The 18,394-nt window shown below is 52.8% G+C and overlaps 2 protein-coding genes across 2 annotated transcripts; one reads left to right on the plus strand and one right to left on the minus strand.

Moving 5' to 3' along the window:
• Positions 1-1,349: 1,349 nt before the first annotated feature.
• LOC113146814 lies at positions 1,350-3,047 on the plus strand. The gene is made up of 5 exons (XM_026335257.1): positions 1,350-1,498; positions 1,603-1,694; positions 1,783-1,851; positions 2,023-2,458; positions 2,726-3,047. Exons 1-5 carry the CDS (start codon positions 1,350-1,352, stop codon positions 3,045-3,047), a joined length of 1,068 nt encoding a protein of 355 aa, XP_026191042.1.
• A 9,751-nt stretch (positions 3,048-12,798) lies between these two features.
• On the minus strand, positions 12,799-17,444 carry LOC34619705 (the record flags this gene model as incomplete). The annotated part of the gene is made up of 7 exons (XM_026335267.1): positions 16,697-17,444; positions 16,039-16,192; positions 15,150-15,418; positions 14,396-14,738; positions 14,031-14,205; positions 13,490-13,693; positions 12,799-12,957 (listed from the first exon to the last, which is right to left on the minus strand). Coding segments are annotated over exons 1-7 (2,052 nt in total), but the record flags the coding sequence as incomplete, so codon positions are not given.
• Positions 17,445-18,394: the final 950 nt, after the last annotated feature.

The following is an 18,394-nucleotide window of genomic DNA, read 5'->3' on the forward strand; positions in this document are numbered from 1 at the left end:
CCTGCGTCTGCCATTAAATGCAGTTGGAACAGGTCACTAAAGGGCAAGTTGGTGCTCCGGTGCGAAGCGTTAAATAACAGCGAAGAAATATCTGCGCCAACTAGTTCACAGCTAAAATTGGGCGCTCTGTCGGAAAAGGCTACTCTCTTTGCATTGTTTATCAGTACAATTCACTTCATTTCGCCTCCACCCTTATAAGGCCTATGGATTGAAGGCCACCCGTCGTGGGGGTCTGAGGCTTATAGGGCTTGTAGGTGGAAAACGTTGTTTTGGGCGTATATTCGCAGGCCTCTTCTGGCAAGCCGCTTCAGCCTGGAGGCATACGTTTGTTAGCAACGCAGGAACTTGTTCCTCCAGGGGTCATGGAAGAAAAGAGAGCCTGTTATTCAAACACATTTGGTACACTCTAGTGGCGAAACACGCGAACCAATAGGCACATCACTGCCCTCCAGTAAACATCGTGTCTTGCAAAACGAAACCTTGGAGCACCGTTCGGAGAGTTAAGCTGGTACCATCTCTCCTCCACTGGGACATCTGGTCTGCCCCTCTTTCTCTGTATTCCACAACCTTTCAAAGAATCCACTTTAGGAAGACCTTGTGCAGAGGGCTGCAAATTGCACTTGAACCAACAAAACGATGAAGTGTTTTCACCTCAAGTTGTGGGGATGTGCAGTTAAGTGCGCTTGCCCTCCGCCTCCACGTTATTACTATGGGTCAAAAGTGTCACTTATAAAGTTGGCATCTAGTTTAATGTGTGCTGTTCGACTGAGTTCTACAACATCCTCTGATTTTCGCAGTATCGATGTTCCTCCTCGGAAAGTTTGGTGTGCTGCGTACCTACAGCTTAAAATAAAATAGCAAGGGTTTTCTTTTAGCTGTTTAGTCTTCGAGTAGAGAATTTTCAGTGTTGCAGAATCAATGTGGGGAAGACTACGAAGGTTGTGTCTCGATCCTGATTGCCAGTGCTGAGGTGGGTGCAAGCGAAATTCGAACGGGATAGCTGTGCGCTGAAAGGCAACACCCATGTGTAGAATTATACGTATTTCTTACTGTGCTAAAAATCAAAGTCTGTGTTGTGGCATTCAAGGCTGGGAAAAATGCCCAACGAGAGCAGCACATGACACGGTGCAATGCTGCTAGCCACGAACGCTGCCACAGCACGCGAGCCACCCTGCTGTGCTTTGCCCAGGTGTCGCTTTCTGGTGAAGCTTCCGACCATACCAACAAAACTCTAGCCAAATAAAGAGGTTGTAGCATTACATTAGAGTGTTGCTTACGTGAATAAGCTCCTTTCCCCTCTCCGACCAACCCGGTGTCCAACTGATTGCATCGTCCACTACCCTTCCACAATGGCTCGTGTCCTCTCCATTGTTGCATTGGGCCTGTTTTGCAGCCTTCCATCCACTTTGGCTGTTAGAACAAAACTTACCGGTGAGCAGAATGAAGAGGAATTTATTGCTTTCCGTTTGCTTAAGGCGAGCAATGGAGTCTCGAATTAGTTTGCAGTCGAAGGCTTGCCTATGGGATGCTGTCGGGGGAAGATATTAGGCTGCGGGGTGCACTCGTTTTCTGAATGCATCATTGGAATTTGACTTTTAATAGCCTTGGTAGGGTCATTCATGACTCTCCTGGCCAAGATTTGTTCGTGTTTCCGACTCCCCACACAACAGTGGACCACCATGGAGTTCATGAGGGCTTGGTAGCTTGTTGGCCCTCAGTGGGTCATTCTTCACGCTTTGACCATTCACATTTCAAGTGTCACTATGTCCTGCTTTTGTGCAGAGGATGACAACTCGAACTCGGAAGTGGCATTTGACGGGGACGGGTCCGTCGAAGAGAGCAGTTTGTCGAGTGAGTAGGAACTGTGGATTTCCCTCTATGGGTTGCTGCACGCAGCGCAAAGGGTAGATGCTGCTTGTGGTGTGCTTTTTAGATTTCCGCTCTAGCTATTCGAATATCAGACTTAGCCAGGAAAGTTGGAGGCTATGCCTTCAGATATGTCCTGCTACCACTGTGCTGCAGGCAAACCGGAATTTATCGAGGCCAACTGTGGAATATTGACCGTGCTTGGCGGGCTTGCGATCGATGAGTCAGTCAAGGTAACGGCCAATGGGTGGGAAAATGAGACGTTGGACTTCATTGTTTACCTCGTCAGCGATGATACTTCAAGTTCTGCCCAGTCAAGACTTGCCAAGTCCAATACTGTACAACAAGTCTCGGAGGAAAGCGAAGATGAGCATGTTGCTGAGCCTATACTCGCCGTGCGTATTCCCGGTGTCCAAGGCGATAAAGAAAAATCTAATGAGGGACCCGCTGTCTTACTATATCAGAGCGACCCCTCGAACCCTACGGAGATTCCCTTGGATACTCCAGCAGGCCCCACTACACCGTTCATGATTATACTCAAACAGTTGTCCTACACAGAAATGCAGGTTACAGTTTACACGTGGATCTCTGGGTGAGCTTTCCTCCACGCAGTCGTTAATTAGCAGTGCGGGCACTACACGCAGCCGCAATTGCGCAGCAATTATTTCACCCGTTCGAACTGACAATTAGTATTTTCCGTTGTCCGCATCAGTCGGTGTCTACCTGTGCTGTCTTCCTTCCGACTTGCCCCTGGCGGGAACCTGGAGGCTCTGGAGCGTAAGTATAGGGAATTGCAGCAGGACATGTCGCTCCGGCAGCAAGTGCAGTGCTTTTTGCGTTTGATTACTGTGCTGTGCAGGAGGGTTTCGAGGAGAAGTGCCACCGGTCGGTGGCACTCAACTGCTGTCAATGCGGGCACCGGTATGCAAGCGCGAAACTTCCGGCTTCACGTGAATAACAGCGCACCTAAGGCTCTCAGGGTTTATGGCCCCCGTTCCGGTAATTGGCTGACTGCCGAAGAGGGCACATGTGACCAAGTTGACCCTCCCTTGGTAGAAGTCGTTCCATCGACTGAAGCGGAGCCTGAAGTTGTGCTTGAAGCGGAGCCTGAAGTTGCGGCCGAGGCGGAGCTCCTGGCGAAAGCGCATGTAGCAACTTCTGCCAGCCAAGAGGAGCCATAAGCATCAATGAAGCGGACCCGTAAAAATTAAGGCTAAGGGCACTGATGAGAGTTACCGCCCTGCCCAGAAGCGAAGCCTTCGAGGGAGAGTCAGAGGCAAGCAAGAACGTCTCAGAAGGAGCAAATGAAGGGTCATTTGGTATATTCCTTGTTTGCTGACTACTAATGCCTACTGGGAGAGGCGCGGCATCTTTGGTCCATGCAACATTCCACGTGCAGCGCAGTTGTCGTGTCCATCAATCAGCCTCCGTATCTCTACTATTGGTTAAGAATAACATTGGCAATGAGTGGGACCAATATTTACACCATATGGCTACAAAGCAGCGCCGTTGGCGGGGGGCAGGCAGACTGCCTTCGTAACAATGAATGCCATATTTTTTGTAGAGTGAGAAATGGTGCATGCGGCGGTTCATTGGGCAAGCTGTTTCTTCCCATATCTTTTCTGCAGGTCTCTGTACCATACGAAGGAAGGCATTCTATAAAACAACCGAGTGGTAGTAGACACGTAGTGAAGAGCATGCTAGCACAAAGTTTGGTGCGTACTGTTGAGATTGTTGGTTGGGCGCGTACTCTGCGTACCGGGGTATAGAGATAGCGAGCAGCGGGAATTCATCGTGGCGTGCAAAAACTGGAATTGCGGTGCAGCATCGTGAAAAGAGTTCTAACGAGGCTTCCGTTCCAGAGGAAGCCGAACATTGCACATCGTGGCACATACATCCTTAAGTTTTTGCTTATGTGCTCTGGCTGTGCTGGGGGCTAGTGAGTGCAGTGCTGGAAGGTCGTCCCCACAGCATGCTGCGTGCGTAACTGGAAACTAAGCTTTTGGATGCCTTTACGCACTCTAGGCTGCAAGCTAGAATTAGACCAGGGGACTTTCGTTAGAAGACTTACGAATGCGAATCTGGGCACCTTCGGTGTTGTATCAGCTTGTTTGCAGTTTAAGGCAGTAGCGCTGCTGATCCACGGAGTAAAGCAGGTGGTATTAGATTCTGGAGGGGTGGGCTTGGCGTTTAGGGTATTTGCGAACATGTTCAGTGTTTTCAGGCTGGCGTTGTGCCTCTTTTGCAGTGGTGATGCCGAGGGGAAAGACTCATAGGGTGCCGTCATTCAGTATGGGGTGTTGCTTCCTGAAACGCAAACTGCCTCCAGGAGGCCGGTTCGCGAAATACGAAATCGCCAGTGAATGCGCAATATAACGTTCAATGAGGCACTGTTAGTGGCGGAAGGCATGATAGTGTGTGCAAACTCGCTGAAGACCAGCGCCCAGCATCCCGTGTTACCTTACTTTAATCCCACACATCGAAAGAAACAGCCCTTTCGGAGGCTTTCTCTGTGCCTAAATTGTGAGCGGCAACACGTGAGTTTGACAAAAGTGGTTTCTCGAGTGCACTGCAAGTGCCTCTTCGTGGGGAGGTGGGACACCCCTGAAACACGGGCGTTGACAATATTGACTTACTGCTTTCAAATTCCGCAAATCTTTATTCTACCATAACCTCTATGTGGTAGCATGACTATAGAGCGTCCAGCCGCCTTACGTCGTGCTCTCAGTGGAAGCCAACGCACTCCTACAGCGATGTGCAGCACAGCGGCCACTGGAGGTTCCAGGCCCGCAGGTGAGAGGAGATGCGACTGCTTTTCCAGTAGTGGATCTTCCAGTTTTTCGGCTTTGTGAACGTTATTCCTCACTAAGTGTACCTGAATCGATCCCAAGGATCTTACTGTGCCCTAGTTGGCGGTGGTTGGCTTGCGATTCGGCCAGGCCTCAAGGGGACCTTGGACCATCTGCCACCTTCACTTTGCAGTTTCCAGATTTGCCACACCCTCTCCGCAGGTCGTGCGCAGGTGAACTTCGTGTGAAGAGATTTTAACCTGCTGGATTCAATTTGTGTGATCCGGGCGCCTCGCGGATCCGCTGATATGTGTCGCGTAGCTTTGTCGATTGCCATAGGCTAGAAGCTGTTGGCGATATTTTCGCGGTGTAGGAACTTCTTTAGGACTTCTTCCTTCAGGGTACGTTTGAATGATTCGCTACTCCTTGTGCAAAGCGTATACACTTTTTTTCGCGTAAGACATGAACTTGTCGGTACTTTCGCAGTAGCACCCCGCTTTGAGTGCCAGAAGAACCAAGGGGCTATCTGGAGGTTTTTGCGCTCTTTTCATTGATTCTTCTTTTCCCCGTCAAAACGTGCTATCTCAAGCATTAGATTAAATTGAGTAATAGGGAGGAACAGCTTCTTGCGGCTCCCAATGCAAAGGGGGTCCCTGCGCGCCTAGCCTTATTGCTGGTTCAGGGGTGTGGAGGGGGGGGGAAGGAGGGCGTTCGGTACGTCTGTGACCAAGCCTTGCTTCCTCCTCCTGCTTCTATCCCAGTAGAGGCTCAATATGAAAGTGGCGTTTGCCGTATGTGTAGATGTTTTACACTGAAATCCGTAGAGGAAATAACAGCAACCGCAGCATTGTGTATCGACTCCGGCTGCCACGGTAATGCCCACATCCAAATCCTCCTATCATATGCTAAAGGACGGCTTCTGCATCTGCACCCAATGCCCCGTGCTGTCTCCTGGAAGAAGTAGCCGTCAGTCAACTGGCATCTTCCGCAGGGCTGCTGGGGACGCGTTCCGTCTGCGTCACCACTTTTAACGGGATCACTGCGCTACACGTCGACAAAATGTTCATGAATCACTTCCTTCTTACCTTAGCCCGGAGCTGGTTGTATCTACTTCCGAAAAAATTGGCAGTGTAAAGCAGCACGCTCCAAAAGCAGCAGCTTCTGCGTATCCCATGAACACCCTGGACGCCCCGTCTCACGCAATCACCACATCTTACAACAGCATAACGCTCTTTCTAAGGGGAAAGCGGGAACCGCACAGCAGTTACGTTTTAAAATACTCCACAAACAAGGTTTTCCCGTAGTGATTGGTACTCCTCTCACTAGCTCTTCATAAAAGTCTCAGCTGTTGATTCAAGGTTTCTTGAGCCAGCTGCAGGTGCGTAAACATCATAGCAAGATGCAGTCACTTCTGTACGAATCGGTATTGCAGGACACAACGACTTTTGGGGCAATGGGAGTTTGCTCATCAATTGGGCCTCGCGCCTCAGTTCTCGACGACGTAGGTTGGGATAGAACCTGCTTGGCACGTCAACATGAAAGACTAGAGATGCAGACGAAAAGGGTGTGCTCACGAGGCATGCCTCAGATGTGTTCGTAGCACTCAAGGAAGAACAGAAAGACAATCAAAGAATTCCAAGCTTTCGGAAGCAAGGTGGAGGGTGGTCAACCGAACTGCGTGCACGAGACCCCTTGTTCGGGTAGGTTCACTATGGAGGAAGGCCTTAAGCGTATACGCAACGTGTATTTAATGCAGTTAAAGCCTTCACCGGGCCGGTTGGCGACTGATACTGGCTTGGCGCTTGTTTCTGCATGTGCGCCAACTGACCTCATGGAAACGTATGCTGTCATGTTTTCAGGCGGTGTCTGCAAGTGGGTGGGAGTCTCCTGTAGATGCCCATGGAGGAATCTCCTTGTCGCAAGCGCATGACCATCCCCCACAGGCCACTGTACCGCAAGACGACATTGGACCCAGGCAAGTAGGGGAGCTGGAGAACGCTGTGGAAAGGGCCCTGCACAAGTCTGACTCTCTCTTTGAACAGCAGTAGATTGTATCATCCGCAGCCGCTAGGCACCAGGCCTCCCTCTAGAAGTACTTCCCAAGTGGTTCAATGAGGGATTCTATTAATGTCATCACTTCAGCTAAGAAGGACAGTTTTTGCCGACCCCCTGTCCGATAGTTAAATGCTATCTGGCTCCATGCAGCTCCGTCAGGTGCTCCCAGCGGGATGCTATACTTAACAGGCAGTTGTGTGGTGACACCTTAGCGAAGCAGTTGCTGCCTGCAGTGATGGAGGAGGGCGTGGCCTCACGGATAGAACGTTCCATCGAGCGCCTGTATGACGACTCTGTGGCCGACCTGAATTCCTCTTTTTTGAGGCACACAGTGTGCAAGGAAAGAGAGCGACTGCTTGATTGGCAACTCGGATAGCCTTCTGTGGAGGGGCGCAAGAGCAGACAGTGTAGTGTCCTTCCGCTCTTCCAGCCGTACGACCACCGCAGCGAGAAACCCGCAGGAGGAGTTACGGGTTGATGGAGAGGAGGGCGATGACGGCGGGGGAAAAAAAACGCGTAGCATCGACAAGTGTGCATGGACTGCTTTAGGCGGCTGCACAGGCTAGGGGTGCCTTGTAAGTGGCGGCAACCGAGAAGAAGATGTCTTTCGTATATCGAATTCTCTGTGCGTAAAGCGAGAAATATCCAGAGCTCTGAGCAGTGACTCTGAGGGCGCCCTTTCCATGCTTAGAGAAAACTGGGAAGCTTTCACGCCGTGCGGTCCCCCCTCCTACACGGTGTGGTCTCCGGCCTCAATCGTCTCCGGACGGTACAGCAAGCCGCAGGAATTTCGGCGAAGCTTTCAGCAAAGTCCAACGGGGGCGCAGGCTGCCAAGTATGCAGTACTCAGCTATTTGCCCCACGCAAAAGTTGGCAGAGGTCCTGATCATGTGGTTGCGTTCCACAGTCACGACAAGGGATCGAATGTCTTTGAGCTGCACTCTCCCTTTAGGCTCGCTGTGCTGCGCCTTTCCACTTGACTCTGCGGCTAATGTACGGGAAGAGCGTAACGCAGCAGACCAGCACGAGCCCGAAATTACGTGCAGGGGGCCATACAGGTGTCTGCAGCCTCTTCTTATTCTCCGTGGACCGCCCTTTGTCTTCCCAGAGCTAAAACCATCGTTTTCGAAAAAAGGTTCCACGACACCGGGTCAAAGTGATGCCCGTGGGGAAGCGCAGTTTTCCATTTCGTATGAAGAGAGCCGTGCATCAACCGTTCCTTATTCGAGTGTCTAACAGAAGACCGGAAGAGCGCGTTGGCAGAAGCGTTGCCTTGGGAGGCCCATAGCTCCTCTTGCATGTTTTGAGTTCCGCGTAAGTGGAGGATCGGCATTGCAGATCACGGGGGGCGGCTATCGCGCTGCCACAGCCCCAGCACTGCTTTCGAGCGCCAAACTTGCATTACAGCTTTTGCCTGTCTCAGCCAAGGAGTCAGCTTCGGCCTGCCTTGTGTCGACCGATGGGAGCTTTTTAGAGAGGGCCAGCTGCAAGACTTGCGAGCTAAAGCGGCATTTTGTGCATAAAGCACTCCTTATTCGGCCGAGAACTGCCCCGCTTGGTTCGATCTCGGGAAGCAGTCTGACTCAATTGATAGGAGCGAAAAATTAGACATGATCGTATCGTCACTTGAATAGGAAACGGGCGAACAGTTGCATTGTCATCAAGGTCGGGGACCGGATCTCGCTAGACTTGATGTGATGCGAAGCAGACTCTCCTCCCCCCTGGCTTATCCCTGTGACAATTTTGAGGGGTGGCGTGGGCTCATGGCCAGGCCTATTCATAAAAAAGACGTCTGGCCACCCCCTTATTCGCTGTAATTCTTCATCCTATGATTCGATGGCCTTCTGGTGTGTTGCTGCGGAAGCGTGTCCTGCGTCGAAAGGTCTTGGAGGCACCAGAGCCATCCACGATGCCTATAACCGCCAACAGCGGGCACCGCTTACAGAGCGTAAAGCGGTTGCGAAAGACAGACGCGGCAAAGAGGCTCATAAGGGTAGCCGTAAGGGAGGCCGGCGGCGGGCCGAGATGATTCTGGCCTTGTCGTATAAAGACCGCAAGGATGGGGTTCGAAGGACCTTGGGATTTTGGTACACAACGTGTGATCGGACTACAGGAAGGAGGTAGCGGCAGAGACGCAGATAACTTTTGGGGAACGTGCAGAGAGGAGCACGAAGTAGCCAAGATCATTCAGACTTTCTTGGCTCTACTGGCACCTGAGGTGATTCACACGACTTGCAGGGATTTCCCCAAATACCCCCGGCAGACGAAAGTCTTCACGCGGGATACCTCTGGAGCCACGATGTCTTCATTTTCCAACTGCTTGAGGTTCGGAGGGCACATAAGTGGGAGTTGTGCTCGACTCAACCCCTGATGTACGCTTAAACCTGTGTTTTAACCCGTGCGTCGGTCGATATGCAGTACACACCAGTTCTTGGGGGCTACAGTAATTTGTTCCTGGCGTTGTGCATGCACTTGGGTTTCCATGACCTCATCTTACAAGGGTGCATGCAAGAGCACGCTCCTTCTAATGAATGCTGTGACCAGAGAGAGGAGGGTAACTGTTACCTACAGAAGCAGCTGCTTCCCTGCACTTGTTCGTTTGTCATACAGGGATTGGCGAGCTACACCGCTCCAGTGGAGGCACTGCTGACTCCTTCAAGGGCCGTCGCAAGGACCGATGGATTCGAAGATGCAGCGTGCGCTGCGCATTTAATGCGCCAGCTATGAAACGGAGACCTTTCGGGATACGGGGTTGAGGGTGGGATGATAAGGTAGGAGGTTCTGTAGCATCGCATGCAGACGCGGCATTCAAAAGTCTCATTTGTAGGAAATGATGACTTACCAAGCTATGCTTTCCCAGTGGCGTTGTTGCTGCATCATGAGCGTTTGAAAGTGAAGGGATTGATTTCGGAGGCTTTTGGATTTATCTTGCAAAGGGGAGGTGCAAATATATTGCTTTGAAGCCTAAAAGTCGCCGGTGCCCTGTGAGGACACCGGCCGGCATGGATCTTCTGTTGCCTAACACTGGTCCGTGCTGAATTTGATGGAGACTGGGCATGCACTGTACAATGTTTGTTCTTTACAGCCAACGGCCCATGCAGCGTTCGAGAAGTACTCGCGAACTCTTTTGCTCTGTCTCGGATATAAATTTGCGGTGCGCCGCGCAGTAGTGCCCCCTTCTCCCCGTCTTGCTGTGGAGAGAAGGGATTATCAGGAGACGTTACTTTGCCATGCGGCCGCTGACATTTGTTTTGGCAACTCTCCGGGCGCGTGGTTCAGTATTGTAGTTAGCTTGGTGGGCTCCGTAGAGTGCAACTAGAGTGATCTGACGGTTGACTGCTCACCATCTGCTGTGACATTCGTGCGCCGGAGGCGTTTCCCAGCTGCATTGTCCAGCCACGCGCCTATCCCCTTTTCCCGTCAGATGCACTGCCTTTTGTTCATGTCGAACATTTCATACTGCATGGCTGTGAGTGAAGGGCACATACACATCCGCTACTCTCCGGAGCGCCCGCAGGCCCCCCTGCGACTGCCATACGTACGTAGCCTCTTCTCTGTACGGGCACGCGAATGGCAGGACATGAGTGTTTTCTTGTTGGGGAGTCTCTTGTAGGCCGAATCCTCACGGATATCTGGAGAACGTTTCTCTAGTAGCTTCCTTGGTCTTTGTTGCTGTGGAACCTTCATATCGTACTTTTCTAAACGCTGCTCCCAGAGAAGCACATGGAAGTGTTGCACTGAGAGAGGCAGCGGGTAGCATGTAAAGCGTAAGATAGGCATCTCGGAAAAGTCCATCACTTGCCTACCATAGACACCGCGGCCGAAAGCCTCAGGGAGAGTGAGCATAGCGCTAGCTGCGCCCAGCAGTAATGTCTGCCGCAATGTGCTATTGCGCATTGGCAGGGACATCCCTTCACCGCAGTCTACGGGCACCCCAGAAGGGGGCATTATTACTTATGCTAGAAGTTCCTCTTTGCCGCCTCTCTCTCTAGAGAAGCGAAAAAGTCATCTTCTGCCGACGCCTCAGATGCGTTAACTGCAGCGGCCTTGCTGCCGTTGACTCCGTTGGTAGCAAGGAGTCGCTCGGCGGCTGGGGGCCTTCCAATGCCTAACGCTAGAGTTGGCGCTGGCCCTTTCGCAGGCTTGAGGCGCATGCTAGTGTTGTTACAGTTTGAGACGCCGGATTTGGAATGGCGAGACACTGACATGTCTTTTGGACGCAATGAGGCCGCCGCATTTGCCGCATTGCCGTCCTTCGCACCAGTGCTAGGCCCACCCCACTTCCCTGTACAAGCGCCGCTACCTCTGCCAATTGCCCCTTGCGCGGCTGCCAGACTCTTACCACGGAGGACAGGGGAAAGACGCTCAAACTCTTCGGTGGCAGGCACGGGGGCCGTCTCCCAAACGTCGTCTGGGATTTCTGAATCGTCTCCTACAAAACACGCATTCACGGTACACGACTACCAGGCATGAGACCAAGACATCCACGCTTAGAGCGTCGAGAAGAAAGGCGAAAGCCCCCTTTTAGCCCGCAGAATCAGCACTCGAAATGCAGACACTCGCAACGCGCTCGCCTGGGCGCCGCCACACGGCGCACACTTTCTGCACGCAAGGTCTCAGCATGTAGGCTAGCAAGCACCAGTACTGACAAATACCTCTCTCCCTCTCCCTTCCCCCCATATGACAGTCCTGAGAATCGAAGCTCTTGCCAAGCACCAAAGCAATACGACACGCTTACAGCCGCAAGCTCCGCGTGCGTGGGTGAGGAGCAAACGGTTGCAGCAGGCAGAGGTGTGTCCGACGCGTGCAGAATTTTTCATGCACACACAGAAGGTCCACATAGGTGTGCAGACAGCAAGGAGCAACACGCGAGCACATACCCCACGAGCCAATTGGTCCCGCAGCTTCTTTAAACTCGTCTGTTGACGGGCAAACGGGAGAGAAGGAGGTGGCGGAAGCAGATGGCGGCTGTGGTGGAGCTCTTGGATGCCTTGGCGGGGAAGGAAGCCGTTTTTCTCTCGCCGATTCGTCAATGGGAGCTGCGGAACCCTTGTTCGAGTAGTAGCTGCTGCTATGGCTGCTTGTGCAATCAGAAAATCCTGCGCCTTCGGCCCCCTTCTTAGCCAACCCTATGATGTGGAAACACAAAACAAGACGCTTTAACCGACGCTAGGGGGGAGTGGTTCGCGTTCCAAGAGAAGCACTTGCACGGCCGCACAGTCTGCCCTAATCATCATGCCTTTCTAGGACGAGAGAGACAGAGAGAGCGAAAGAGAGAGAGAAGGAGAGAAAGAGAGAGAGAGAGAAAGAAAGAAAGAGAAAGGAAGAAAAGTGAGAAAGAATATCCTGTTTCAAGGCTATCTGCTCTGCCACGACTGCATGCCCCGCTAAGCCTGCATCACGGGGTGCTGTGTGGCCCTTGCAGATGCCTTTGCGCGGCATCCATCTCTACGGCAGCTACTCTTGCCTTCTTGCCGATTTTAGAACCCCTGCCTCCTAGCGAAGCGCTACTACCGGCCCCTCGTGAATCAAAGGGGTGCTGCCATCTTCTGGCTCTTGCCCGTTGCTGTATCCATCAGTCAGCATTTCTACACGAACTGAAAATGACGCCTAAAAACTGCATGCACAAAGCCCCTCCCCGCTTGCAAGTGGACATCCCCTTCAGCCTACCCAGCGCTGCCCCCAGGCTCTTGACGGTCGTCAGCCACCCCTCTGGTGGCTTGCTGCTGCTTCCGCTAAAGTTAGAGCTCTCGCCGAGATCTGCATGCAACTCCAACAGTCTACCGCAGCAAATACAGGCTTCCCAGCTTCTCCCGCTGCACGCACCAAGGCGACCACGTGCCCCTCTCTTTGGCAGTCGCAGTCCTCAAGGCAGCAGGCATCCTCAACTCTCGGTGAAATACGACCGGCGCTTTACGCTGCATGCCTTTTCCATGCTATCATCCGTATCATCCATCATAGCAATGCACTAACAGCACGGCAAGAAGGGGCAAGGGGAGGGGAAGGAGGCGGCAACACAGTCTCTCTCACACTCACGCGCATCACCGAGGTGCTGCTGTTGCTCTTGCTGCTGTTGTTGCTGCTGCTTCTCAGCTGTCTTCGCCTTCGCTGCCTCTGTCAGCGCATGCAAACAGGTTGGCGCGGCTGCAACAACTGCGGAAGATGGCGAAAGAAAACAAAATGCAGCTGCACTAAGCAGTCCTACCAAATCCGGGAGCGGCAGCAGCTCCCCACTATGGACGCTTGCCTGCACATCAACTCACGGCATCCCAACTAAAGACAACCTTTCCTTGCGGCAGAAAAACTGCCGTAGCACCGTGAGCAGTTGCAGCAACAACTACAAGGGCTACAGCACTCTCAGGCACAGAGGAACTACCATCACCACACGCGGAGGTGGAGATCACGCGTAAACAAACGACAACACACACAACAACACACAAAACTACACACAAAACCATACACACAACTACACACACAACTATACACACAAGTACACACATGACTACACACACAACTATACACACAACTACATACATGACTACACACATGACTACACACACAACTATACACATGAGAAACAGATACATACACCCAGCTGGCAAAAGAATTAACATAACCAACCGAAGGGCTACATCCGCAGTAGGACAGAGAAATTTCCAGAAAAGCGAGAACTCTCAGGGAGTTGTTGGACTAGATGTATCCCTATTGTACATCCATTCGTATACATGTATGTATGTATGTTTATGTGCTGAGGGAAAGAAGGCGAGAGGCCCACTTACCTCTAATCCTGCAAGCCTAACGGCGTCCTCCGGATCTTTCAGAGCAGCACCAAGAATCGCCACCAACTCTGGAGGGCAGTTGCATGCGCTTCTACTGCTCATGGCTCTTGCTGCCGCAGTCGCTGCTGCAGCAACAGCTTCGAGACGAACGCCCCCCGACACGTCTCGCATGCGTTGCTCCAGTATACCAAAGAGAGCAGTATTCTGCAATAACACGGAACCCACCAACCCCCTCCCTCCCTCCGGAAAAAGCGCATCAACCTCTCTTGTCGCTTTCGCTCCTTCCCCCCAAAGAGCAGACCTAATTTAAGCCCGCATGTGAGTGCTCTCGCTCGCTTCTTCTCCGCGCTGTCTCGTGAGTCTACCGCACAGTATGTGGCTGTGAACACGCCGGATCGGCTGCGATTTGTCCACTTCTAGCCGCTACCGCATGCGCAGCGCACACTATGCAGCGCTCCCACTTTAAACACCCTGCCCACCCAACTTCCGAAGCTCTCCCCTCGAGTTTCCTGCGCCAAGAGCAGCTCCCTGCAAGACTTACCGGGGGACCATCCACAGGCGTTCGAGCAGCGTAAAGCGGCAGCGCGCGAGTGGTGAGCGCCCTGATGGGGGGTGCTGAGTCTTCAACTCCCAACGTTAGTTGCGACCACGTTTGAAGGAAAAAAGAGTCGGGCAGCAAGCTTTGAACTGCCGCCAGTTGCGACAGCAACATAAAGCTAAAGGGGAACAACAGCAGCACAAGCAGCAAGAGCCGCAGACAAGTTCCATGCGATCTGTCAGGCCCCTTCTTAGGTACACCCTGTTCAGGTGTACTTACACACAAAATGGGGGCAGGGGGGAGAGAAGGGGGTGTTTGTGGAGAGCAAGACTTTATACAAGGCTTCTTAATGCGAAGATCCCGCGTACCGAATCGCTCGGTCTGAGCTGTTGAAAGCATGCGCCAACACTTCCGCAAACAGAAGGAGAGGCAATGCATTGTCTTTGTCCTTGTTGCTGCTGCTGCTGAGCGGTGCGACAATCCCGAAGACACACTTGAGAATGCTGCAGTGGTAGCTGTTGGCGCTGTTGTTCATCAGCAGCAATGCGAGCTCAGGCAGCAGCAAATGAAGAGCTAGGGCGGGAGACACCCGCTGCGGCTGCTGTTGCTGCAGCGCCGCAGGTAACTGCTGCTCGAAGAAAGACTCCTTGTCGACATGGCTCTTCATGGGGAACGAACGAATAAACAAAAGCAACTGGCAGCAAGCGTCTCCTGCCCGCAACAAGCCCAAGCAAGTCAGACGCATAACAGGAGCTTCGCGCGACGGTAATCGCCAGACAGGCAAAGACTGCCCCAACAAGAGGGTAAACAACGAAAGCTAAAGCCTAGTACACGCCATCCAGATACCACCTTCCGCCTCCCACGCGCCAGCAGGGGAGAATAACGGAGCCAAGAGACAGCACAAAGCGTGCGATCAGGCCCGCATCTCACTGCCTTGCGTACTTCAGGTATGAAACATATACATATGTACATATATGAATGCATGTGCGAATGCATGCGTATGTGAATTTATGTGCATCCGAAGTGCAGGTGCTCCGTAGTCCCCGTGTCTCTGCCTGCCCTAGAGAGCCGCACCGCACGGATGGTGGAGGCGTAGCGTTTGTATGACTCCCCTTCGCCTACCTGCAAAACATGGGTTGTTTCCCTCGGCAAGTTTGACGAGGGGGGGAGCCGCATGAGTGACGCACAGGAGCTGCTGCATTAACCGCTGCAGAGGGCCAGAAATTCTCTGCATAGCCTGCCGCAAAAAGGCCTCGTTCAAGCGAATAGACACCCCGCGAACTGCAGAAGAAGCGGCTACAGTCGAGGCGTTCCCGTGGAGATAGCGGCCGGCGCTGTACGGATCGCGTCGGCTGTCTAGCCACCATGCAAAAACCGCGCATAAACCCCATCTGCAACGACACCGCAAGCAAAAGAAATGGTCATGCAAGGAGACACATACATACAGATATACACACTGATATACAGGTATACAGGTATACACAAAGATACACAGATATACATACAGATATAGAGAGATACATGGATATATATACCTAAGTAAATACACACATCTACATATACATCTATACATATGTATACATACATTCATACATATGTATACATTCATACATACATACATATGCATACATACATTCATATGCATACATACATATGCATACATACATTCATACATACAGATATATAGAGAGAAAGGGGGGCGAGTCAGCCGCCGCGAACGCGCAGTAAGCAGTGCAGTCAGAAAGGGAGGGGCGTTGCGAGGGGGCGATTCGCGGATGGCCCCTTCCCGAAGCACCGTCGGGAGCAGCGGCATGCAAACACAGCAGCCAGATGCTCCGCGACATCCGGATAGGCCGCCGCTCCACATTAACGGGCTGGCCACGTCTCTGCAGGCAGGATGCGTCTTTTGCATGCACGAGCGCCTTGTGCGCTGACAAGACTCTGCAGCACGCCCTGTCTCACGCCGAATGGCTGAATGTCTGCCCACTGCGCTGTGTCTTTTTAGAGTTACCTGTCGACGACATCTGGCCGAGCGTCTGCATCAGGCCTCGGCGGCTCCCAGCCCTGCGCCACGCTGGCGCTGGCGAGAATTTCGGAGTAAAACAATGGCCAGTGCACTTTTTCGAAGGGACGAGACAGTCCTAGGCAGCTCAGCTTCCACTTCCCTGAATAGCGTTTGTACACAGGAGGCGTGCAGGCGGAGCGACCTCATGAGCATCCCTGTAGAAATTTGTATTGTGGGCTTCCCCGCTCACGGAGCAGCACGTGGAGTGCATACACACACGCAGATTCGCATATTTGACTGTCAAGAAGCGCTTCCCCATGCGCATGCAAGGGGCCCATGAAGGAGGGCGTGCTGCCTCTGGAACTGCATCCATGCCGTGCCGTCTCTACGACTGCAGGAGCTACCACTGGACATGCGGATTCTGCACTCTTTTAAAAAGTCGCTCACCGCTCCGCCTACCCGCGGGTTCATGAAGCAAAGCACTTTTTGAAGCAAATTCATGAATATGCATGCAGAGCTTTCTGAATCGCACTTAGGTGACAGCCCCCCTCCAGCCCTCCCTGCGCCTACGGCGTATGACCAGCGCGTTCCGAACTTTGAACGTTCACGCCCTTCGCCGGTGCGTGATTGCAAAAGAAAAGACCGCAACAGGCGCTTTCCCTACCGTGGGGTGTGACGAAGACAGAGAAGGGCGAGACCTCTCCATGCGCTAATTTGCACTGATCGTGCAAAAAGGAGAGTCCTTGCAGCAGCTCAAGGAGGTTCCAGCAGGAAGCGCTCGCTGCAGCCGCAGCTGCAGCCGCGGAAGTGCGCAGACTTTCCACCGCTTCGGCAGCCGTTGCTGATGAAGAAGATGCTGGAGGAGGATCAGCGGAGCACTGCTGCTGAGGCAGTGAAGCCGGTCGCTTCGCCTCCAGCTCCTGCTCCTTCTGCCGCTGCTGGCTGAGGTACAGGACGTAGGGAAGGGCGAAACAGCACTCAGTCACAACGTACAGTGCGTTCTTTGTTTCGTAAGTCCCAAGAACCTTGAGCAGGTTGGGATGCAGAAGCGTCTTGCACTTGGCGAGGTGATTCCTCGCCTGGTCGAAAGAGGCCTGCGACACTGTGCCACGGGAGGGAGAGAGGGCAGTCTGCTGCTGCTGCTGCTTGTCTCTCTTGAGCGCGAAGACGGAGACTTGTTGGGCATTGCTAGGGTTCAACAAGGCCGCTAGAGTTGGAGAGTGGCGCGCTTGGCCATCTGCTGACGATGAGGGAACGGCGGCGGAAGCTTTGGCAGTGGTGTTGGTGGCGTTGAACTGCACGAACCCGCCGGGGAGCTCAAAGCTGTATGGCACTGGGGAACCCAATGTGTAGGGGAAGCTGGCAGGAAGGTCTCCCCAGGAGGAGAGGCTTTTCCACAGAGACTGCAGCATGGCGGCGCGTCATGAGCAGCATTACGTAAAGGAAGGCGCGGCGGAGGAAGGGCCCCCTGGTGAGAAGGCGAATCAGCGGCGGCAGAGGCGGTCCGGGGATATGCGAAGGAAGTTGCAAAAAAAGGGCGAGGGGAGCGACTGTGGCAGAAAGCTGCCGAGAAAACAGAAGGACAGGAAAAAAACGGTATAGGAAAAACAAGAAAAGTTTAGAACGACGGAGCTATGGGAGAACGATGGCGATATATGGGAGGAAGCTCGTGGAGGGCATCAGAACAAGTGAAGGCCCATGTCGCAGGAATGCACAACAACACAGCGTTTCTACACATGTCCGTCTTGATATTACAAAGACACCGGGAAAGAAACCGGCAATTGCCGTTTCCACAAATTCCCTGGCTCACCATGAGAAAGGGGGGCCCGGGGCCCCCTGTGCAGATCGGAGCTTCAGACACACCCAACTCCACTATAGACTCTTTTGAACGCCGCACTTATTATTTTCATAGCGTTTGAGGAACTAGCTGGTACCGCTTGTTCTGCTGGGCACGTGTCCGCTGGCTGCGTTCAGCTGTCGTTTCCTTATTGGTCTGGCGGTCTACCGCTATCACTGTCTCGTCCTGTGCTTTTCACTTTTCCCTCCCTTCTTCTCGAGTAAGGCAGGCATCAAGAACATGTATATTTGCCTAAGCTATTGAGGTGGGAGCGTTGGGGAGCCCGCGAACCCGGTATTTCCATTTTTCGCGGTTCTTGTGAATTTGTCAAGACAGCTAGTGCGTGCGCCTCTGGTATTCGCTGAATCTCTCATGCAAATTAGTGGCATAGAAACTTCTTGATTTTGGTGCCGGCCCCTGTGGAATATAAGGGTTTCTTCTAAACAGCTTTTCGTGCTCTGCCTCCCCTTCAAAGCGCTATTCCAGTAGGCCAAGCTACGCTTCGCCTTTTTCTCTGTCAAGGGT

The sequence above is a fragment of the Cyclospora cayetanensis genome, unplaced genomic scaffold (genome assembly GCF_002999335.1).
Source record: "Cyclospora cayetanensis isolate NF1_C8 unplaced genomic scaffold, CcayRef3 CcayRef3_contig_63, whole genome shotgun sequence".
In the NCBI taxonomy this organism is placed as follows: domain Eukaryota; phylum Apicomplexa; class Conoidasida; order Eucoccidiorida; family Eimeriidae; genus Cyclospora; species Cyclospora cayetanensis.